Source organism: Larus michahellis, chromosome 3, assembly GCF_964199755.1.
Source record: "Larus michahellis chromosome 3, bLarMic1.1, whole genome shotgun sequence".
NCBI classification, from domain to species: Eukaryota; Metazoa; Chordata; class Aves; order Charadriiformes; family Laridae; genus Larus; species Larus michahellis.
Window position 1 is genome coordinate 124,890,960 of NC_133898.1, and position 9,028 is coordinate 124,899,987.

The following is a 9,028-nucleotide window of genomic DNA, read 5'->3' on the forward strand; positions in this document are numbered from 1 at the left end:
AAATGCCTTCAAGCTTTCCTCAAGCTGCAAAGGGTTTCATCCAACAGAGCTTCCGATTTCCCTTCACCACATCCTTACACAGGTACTGGTATGCAGTAAAAGCAGATCCTGTTATACTTAGGCTTCCCATAATGTGAAAACTTTAACATAATGTTTTTAACAATGGTCTTCCACTTTGCAGACAAACTCTCCTTCCCTGTGCTGAAGGACGAGGTATATTTTCAGTACCACGCATAGTTTGAGTCAGGCAAACAAAGCACTGTATTTGATTTTCAAGAGCAAAGCAACACAGTTTATAACAGTTTATGCTTAATAAAAGGACTATATTCCACTGTTTGCAGTGTTCTGAAAGATCTGCTGTCTCCTTATCTACCATACCCATGATAGTATGAGATTAATATATTCGCTTTTGTCCTCATGTCTACAAAAGACTTACTGCCCTCAGCACTTCCACTGCCCCAATTTCAGAACAGCATCTCATTTTACCTGGCTTCAGAACAGCACTCACTCAGATGAACAGAAAAAGACGTGTTGTCTGTGACAGTGAGGTTTAAAACAAACAGCCCATGGCCAGCTCTTTAGATAGTCATCTGAAACTGCCGACGGTCCCAGGCGGCTTGCAAATCTAGCTAAATTTGTAAAGTCTTGTACTAAAAACTCTGAACAAAAGAATATTCTTCACTTAACCACTTAGGAAACCAAACAGATGGGCTCTGCTTTTCAGGAACAGTTGCTTTAGTCATTTACAGAGAATACAGTTTCATACACCTAATACAACAATCTGAGGGAGAAGGAGTGACCCTGCATGCTCTCTCCCTACTCATTCCCATACTGCTGCCTCTTCCCTTGCGCTGGTCTCGCAGTTGTGCTGCTCCAGGGTGTGCCGGTTTAGTTTGCTGCCAAATCAGACAGCTGGTTCCCTTCCAGTTGGATTCAACTCCGGCCAGTGTCTTGAACTAGTTCATCCCATGGACACATGAGCACTAAATCTGCCAAAAGGAAAGATTAAAGAATGCACTACTATGGGCATCATCCAGGGGACTGACCATATCAAGAAGTGATGGATCTAGCACTTCCCTTGGCAATTTGTTGTAGTAGTTAGTAACTTCCCTGATAGAAACATTCAGATGTTAAAATAAGTGCAAACAGCAATATAATTTACCTTAAGTTTTAGGCAGGCTTATTCTAGTTAATCTTGCATTTATTGCTTTACAACAGTAGTAAATAAGCCAAGCTCCATAAAAGCATTTAAGTGATGGGAACAGTAAAGTCCAGTCCAACTGCAGAAAATCAGAATATAGAAGGACGGAGGCCTGTTTTTACTGTGCTTGGGTTGCTTCTCAAAACATACACATTATTGAGGACAACAAAAACCAAAATCCACAGAAATACAAGAAGCACCTCAATAACAAGTTCTAGCTGTTCAGGAACAATTTTCTCTTTAAAGGTATTACAAAGCCAATAAAAAAGAAAAAGAATGCAAGTTAGAGGCACAGTTTTAAAATGGATAGGGGAAGATGACAAGTTCAAAAAAAGCGTTATTTCACAGAAATCTGTGAAATAATCAGTTTGCTGAATCATGAACACTTAGGGAGAGCAATTAATACAGACACTTCTGAAGAAAGTTAGGAAATTTCAGCTTGGATTTAGTGCAAAGTAATTGTAGGCTAAAATGGAAAAGGGGAAACACTCTCCCCTCCCCAGCTCCTGAAATACAGTCCCATCCACTCCCCAGCTTGCTAACATGATGACAAACCTGGCACAAGAGTTTCTTCCACATGAGCCAGTTTATCAGCTCACGCCATGGACTCACAACCACCGGAGAGACAGCCAGCCAGGAAGAGGCATCGCAAAGCTCTGGCCCTTTTCAGCAGCAGCCTAAAGTTATCTCTGCTGAAGCACAGCGGGAAGCTGCACCCACAGGATGTCTTCAGGACAAGAGAGATTACATGCAAAGCGTCCTTAAAACAAAATCTTTTCATAACTCTGAACTTGTGTCTTTAGTTAAGTGATATGATTCTCCTTTACTAGAGAGTGTAAACTTCATGAACCTAGTGGTTTCATTTCTTCAAGCAGCAAGGATGAAGACTTTTCTCTGCCCAGTCCCAAAGATGCATTGAGTGGAAGTGACTTGAACCATTCTGAGAAGTTTGCTTGTTGTTCTGCTTTTGTATTTTTCCTGAAAAATTTAGAAACAATGCAGCTTGGAAAAAAAAAAAACAAAAAACAAACTACATGGAATTAAGGTAAACTGGTATGTTTCCAATAAATCCACAATTGAACTAAAGAGCTAAAACGGGAAGACAATTTCTATCAGGCACGATTTTGACGACTGCCGTAAAAGTGCTGCAGCTAACACCAGTGTAAGCAGCATCCTCACCCTCCTGCTGCTTCCATCCACTCTATTACAACCACGATCTTAGTCTCAGTTTCTGCAGACCCAGCCTGTCTGAAAGCTAATCCAAGAAGACAGGGAAATTGTGGAAGATTCAGCTTCTACAAGCAAAGGAAGAGGACAATCCTCGCTAGCCAGAGATAAGAGAAGGGGGAGACTTTATTTCAGCACCATCTTAAAATAAAAAGATCAATCTACATATACAGTCAAAAACATTTGACTAAGACTGACCACTTAGTAATTTTATCCAAGAGGTAGAAACTGATGACTTAAGAGCCTTCTTTAGATGGTAAGTCACACAAGTTTCCAGGAACTTGGGCAAAACTGCCTTCCTAATTTAAAACTAAAATAAAAATCATTATTAATTCCAATCCACAAAAATCTATTCACAGCAGATGAGACTCAGCTGCTGTGGAAGCAAAAAAAAAAAAAAAACCAAAAAAACCAACCACAAACTAGTACTGCTTAATTCCAAAACCATTTACGTTTTCCTCTACCTGTCAAAGTGTATCACATTCGTGGTGATCTAGGTACTGTTAAGAAAACAGCATAAGCTTAAGCTATTTAAATAGTTTATAATAATACTTTATCTGGTTGAAGCAATAAAGGTGATAAAATTCATTTTGAGTTTCTTAAACAAAAATGTCAAATTTAAACTCAAAGTTTACAATCACAGAGCTCTTCAGCACTGAGGGACACAAGCAGACAGCTCCCTGCTTCCTTCTCCAGAGTTCCACAGAGAGCTCTTACTGCAACCCTCTCCTGTAACATCAGAAGTCAGCACTCTCCAAATTGCTGAAATTAAAGGAAAATGGTTCTTTTTAAAAAAAAATAATTCAAAAAAATTAGATTCTAATTTATTCCATGGAAGGCAATCTTGCCTAATACCTTGAGCATTTTATAGGCAATATATATTCCTTTAAGAAAAGTTAACTTAATATTTTAAATTAGCTCATATTATATTCCCTCCAGTGTACATCAGCCCAAAAGTGGAAAGATTTAACTCATTTGGCAGACAGACACATACTGTGACTTCAGTCTGATTTAGGACTCTAGCAGTGGCAGGTCTTAAATCTTTCAGGAAATGAAGATCTACTGTTCAAAAATACCTACAATGCTTCATTTTCTCCATTCAAGATTTCTGAAAAAGCAACATTTCATATTGATTTTGTATAAAGAAAGTCAATTTTCCATTTGGCTAGAGCAATAAAACATAAGCCCACCCAAAAATACTTGTTGGCATTAGTCAGAGCAAGGAAATACCTGAGCTGGCATCACATTCTTCAAATTAATTAAGTTTACGCTAGCAAACACCAAACAATTTAGGGTGAGAGGAACCTACAGAGACCATTCAGGTGAACATCCAGCTCAAAGCAAGGCTAGCATCAAAATTAAATCTTTGACATGCTTTTATTTAACATAGCAAGGGGTCACTCTAGAAAAAGAGGTGTCTGAATAGGCACCTTTAGTACTTCAACCCTGAGAACAACCAGTGTGACAGGGCAGCCGAGGGCGATACACAAACAGGATTACACTCACGCATCACAGTGACAAAGTTATGTAAAACAATTTCTCATCGCTGCACAACAAGAAGATAAGGGACAGCAGAGCATGTTTGAGATCGTTAGCACATTCACAGTTCAGAGCAGAAGAGAAAAGCAGCATTCATGTAAAGGAAGAGTGTCAGGGAAGAAAGAGTTAAACATAACTTAACTACATTACAAAATATAGGAAGCCGGTTAAACAAAAAAACACCACAACAATAACAACAAAACTTTAAAAGTAACAGAAGAAAAGGGCTAAGCCCCTGTAGAGTGCCAGAGACACATTTTAAGCGTCCAGATTGTCATTCACCTTTTCTTAAAAATACAAAGGAGTCAGGCAGAGCAAGCATCAGCTTCAGAGGAAAAAACCTCACGCTGAAAGGACATATTTCCCCCTCAGACCCCCATTCATGTTAAACTGGAACTGTCATTGCCACCGGCAGTTGTGGAGGGCAAGAACCACATCCCTCTTTGACCCCCTTTGTACAAGTCCCTGATGATCCATCACTATCTATCAAAAAGGCCCAGCGAAACTGCAGACACCTTCGAGCAAGTCCATAAATTACTATTACCAGCCCATGGGTTTTTATAAAAAATAAAGCACCTCCCATGACGGACCAGCTTTCCACATCCTTTTCCTCCCTACCTGCCTCGCAGACAGGACTCTCAGCACAGCAGCTCGTACGTTCTTGGAAAAACAAAAGGGCAAGAGCTGAGCTGACAGAAACTCTAGCACCTTTTGATGGGACTGCTCCTCTGCCTTGACCCAAATGCAGTATCCATCAACTCTTCCCAGTTACTGTAATGTAGTTTCCCAGTAGCTTAGGCACCTCTCTTCCAGAGGTCAGCTTTCCATCATCTTCCCTTAAAGTTTTGTCTAGAATAACGAAAGTGATAATAAGAAAGCACTTTGCTCAAAATTGCCTATAAAAGTACAGTTGGTCTGTCAACATTAGGCTTGTCAAGTATCCTGGTACAGAAGGCCTGTAATAGCTTGTACTTCTGACTAAGTCATTTTATTCTTCAGTAATTTACTGTGAATAAAGTTCAAACTGTACATTGCATCTTACCTATTTGTTGGTAAAAATACTAGCAGAAGGACTCTTCATCTGCCCTACTCATTTGTTTCGGGGGTTCTGGAGCGGATTTTTTGGGCAGGGTGGTTTGTTGGGTTGCTTGGGTTTGTTTAAAAATAGAGAACAAACCTTGAAGTAATGTTTTAATTCATTCTTGTAATACTACTAGTGAATACTGAAACAATTTATCACTATCCCTGTGACACTATTTTAAAAGTATTCAGTCTGTTTACAAAAGCCTTGCAGGTTTTTTTTCTGTTGCCAACATGAAGGTGAAGAAAGCAAAAGGCTTCATACAAGTTTAATGTTCGATGAACTGACTAAATAGTTTCTGTAGACCAAATATATTTACATATATTTGTACTCATTCTATTAGCAATGATGAAGTATTTCTGGCTTCTTGAAGTATTTCAAAGGTGCAAAATTTTCAAAAGATGAAGTGCAGCAAATTCAAAAGTACTAACTCGTGGGAACCACAGACCAAAGCTTACACAAATGTTTGGAAATAAAAGGGGAAAGGAAAAAAAAAAAAGGGAGGGGGAAATGCATATAGCTAAGAAGATACTGACAGAAATTTAGTAGATTTCAGTGTACCTCTGTGGAAATTTAGCAACTGTTCCCGAAATCCATACAAAAATTTGTTGGACACTGCAAATTTAGCTCAACCTTCCTATTAACGTGCAAGTTGTATAATCAAACCATTTCTCAACTACAATTAGGAAAATTATCTGTTATTGAGCAATAGAAGTAAATCACACAGATGTTACAATGCACCAATACATGGACGTGTACCTCCCTTTAAGTGGTTATCAACCCAAAACAGCAAAAAGATAATTTAATCAAACAAAGTTTTTTCCACAGAACATCTAAATACATTTTTCCTTTAATTAATCTATTTCTCTATCTATTTGCAGAGCCATATATTAAATCCACATGATTAATGTAGTACAGAAGGCAAAGAATTATAACGACAAAACTTCAGTGTGTAACTGGGCATTCCTAGTAACTTTATACGGTCTAGTGTTTGTCACCTCTGATAACATCCTCCTCCGCATCTTTCAAGTACCCAAATGACACATGCTCTTGCAACATTAATTTCCAGCTACTACAAGAACGTAAGAACCTGTTCCAAGGCATTTTGTATTTCTGCCCTTCTCCTTTTGCTTCCTCCAGAGTCATACTGTCCCGTTCTTACTTCTCCATAAGTCTCAGAAACCCTCGAGTTTCTCAAACAGATACCTCAGCAGTGCCCTCTAAGCCACCCCTTACATGTAAAATGTCTTCCATAAGATGACATAAAATACAAACAATCTCTTATCAAGAGCCAGCTCTACCATGACATCAGTAACAACACAACCAAATAATGACTTCTCAAGGTAAACACGAGGCCATCACTAAATATAGTGAGTGCAACTACAGTTAGTTCTTTTTCCATTCATTTTTAGACATGTTTTACTGTACACTCCTCCCCTCTTTCAGTCACTAGACCGCAATGCTTGAAAACCTGAATAAAGGATGACACCTTCATAGAAAACCTATTTAAAAGGCTCTGGGATCATTCTGCAATCACTTATAGAGGTTTGCCAGCGTTCTGGCAGCAGGAGTTCTATAATTGCCCGTGCACACAAATTGTTATGGTTATAACAACCCATGCAATAACAATACTTGACACAGAGTGTATGCACCCACTCAATTCAGTCGCCTCTGGAGCAGTAATAACATGCTAACTACTGTAATCGGAAGAGGCAGAGAAAGAAGCCACACTTAAGAAAAGGAAAGGTAAGAAAAAAATATACATAAACCAATGTAATATAATAATTATTAGTCATAAACTGGTCTCAGTCCTTTAATAACAGTCTTATACAGTATTCCTAACTACATACTAATAGTACCCAGACCTAACATATGTAAATCCTCAGGTATTTCACATTTCAGCGTGACACAGCCCGAGTCCAAAATGCTTAATTAGCACACTAAATGTTTATGCTTTAGGAACTACCATCACAGGCCACTGCAGTGACCTGGGTAGACACCTGTTGCTTGCAAGTAATACAACACAGCCCAAATAGTAAAGAACAGTAATTCTTATCTATTCGGAATAGTTACAAGCAGCATCAAAACTGAGTTCTTTAGAGTTTGGTTTGTATCAGAATCTAAAATTCTTTATATTTCACTTCACTTTATATTTTCAGACATCATGTTAAGTGTGCTTTGACCACGTAAGACAACTTTCACTGAGATGAAAACACATCTTTCTATTCAGGAAGAAGACAAGTCAAGAGGACTGCAGTGTAAGCACACACACGGCTCTTCTCACACCCCTCCAGAAGTACATCAAGCACCTGATGTTATACAGGACAGTGAAGCAAGGGATACAACACCAGTGGAGATAACCGAGACAGACAAAATAGTTAATGGACCATTCTGGACCCCAATGGGGGAACTCTGAATACGGAGAGGGCTCTGAAGAGCGGGGCTTCAGGCACACTTTCATACTTCCCTATGCAATCACTATTACATTAAAAACCAGACCCGCTGCAACTGATTGTTTCAAGTGTAAACCTGAACTGGCACATTATGAAAATAGCAATACTTTGAGTCGCTGTACACTTGTTTTATTTAAGCCAACACCTTGGTGGAGAAATGGGTGAAGGCACAGCTCAAACTGAAGCACAGGAAAAAAGAAAAAAAAAAAAAAGCCGAAAGTGCTGGATTCAATCAGGATTTTTACTCTTCACCAAGCCGCTCCAGCCAAGCTCCCTCCAGCCAACTCTGGATCAGTGTCCGCTGTACGGCTGTTAGTCCTCGCTTCTCCCCACCGAGCATCACGGAACCCCCGGCGCTGCCCCCCGCCTTCTCCCGCCCCGGGCCCCCGCTGCCGCCCCCCGGCCCCGGCCGGGCGGGAGGGAAAGACCGGCCCCGGCCTCTCCCGGCCCCGCCGCCGCTCCTCGTCCCGCCGAGGAGGCAGCACCTGCGGGCACCTGCCGCCGCAGCGGCTCCTCCGGCCCCTCCTGCGAAGCCACCGGGTATCAGCAACGCTCTTTGCCCGGGGACTGCCCCGAAGCAGCGGCGCTTACCGGGCACCCCAGCTCCGCGCCCTCCCCCTCAGACAAAGGCCGGCGGAGGCGGCCCCGGGGGGAGCGGGAAGACGGGAGCCGGTCTCCCCCCGCCCCCCGCAGCGGCAGCCCTTCCCCGCCGCGCTCACCCATGCTGCGCCCGCCCGCCCGGGCTCGACGGTGCGGCTCCGGGTCCCGCCGACGCGCTCAAACCGAGCACTGCGGCTCCATCCGTGCCGCTACGGGCATGAAAGAGGGAGGGGGCTACTCCGAGCCGCCGGCAGCCCGGAACAGAGGCGACCGCAGACCCGTCCCGTCACCCACCCGCCACCGCCGCCGCGCCTCAGGCGAGCTCGGGCACCGGCGGCCCCGCCCCCGCCCCGCCCCGCCCCGCCCCGCGCCGTGCCGCCAAATCCCGCGAGAGCCGAGAGCCATCGCCCCCACGCCGCGACGCCGTTGCCAGGCGCGGTGACGTCACCGCCCACCGTCCTCAGCGCCCGCCGCTGCCTTCCCTCTGCTTTTCCTCCTCCTCCTCCTTCTTCTTCTCCTCCGCCTCCGCCGGCGGGAGGAGGGAGGTGCCCCGCTGCCGCCCCGCTTCCCCCTGCCCCAGGCCGGTGTTGCGCCGTGTCTCCCGCCCGCCCCGCAGCCGTTTACCCTCAGGCCCTCCTGAGGAATCGTAGAATCGTTTAGGTTGGCCGGGACCTTTAGGATCATTGAGTCCAACCATCAACACAGCACTGCCAAGTCCATCACTAAACCATAACCCTCAGCGCCACATATACCCGTCTTTTAAATACCTCCAGGGATGGGGACTTAAGCACTTCCCTGGGCAGCCTCTTCCAATGCTGGTAACCCTTTCAGTGAAAAAATTTTTCCTAATATCATAGAATCATAGAATTGCCTAGGTTGGCTGGGACCTTTCAGATCATCTAGTCCAACCATCAACCTAACTCTGAC

The 9,028-nt window shown here is 43.2% G+C and overlaps 1 protein-coding gene across 2 annotated transcripts in view; it reads right to left on the bottom strand.

Annotated features, from left to right (window-relative positions):
* CD2AP (CD2 associated protein) overlaps positions 1–8,448 on the bottom strand; it is an 87,062-nt gene extending 78,614 nt beyond the window's left edge. The window contains exon 1 of one of the 2 annotated variants that reach the window (XM_074582012.1): positions 8,221–8,448. In XM_074582012.1, the coding sequence (XP_074438113.1) occupies positions 8,221–8,224 (4 nt within the window). In that variant the 5' untranslated portion in view covers positions 8,225–8,448. The remainder of the gene's footprint in view (positions 1–8,220) is intronic. The other variant, XM_074582011.1, reaches the window with a different exon arrangement.
* Between the last annotated feature and the right edge of the window lie 580 nt (positions 8,449–9,028).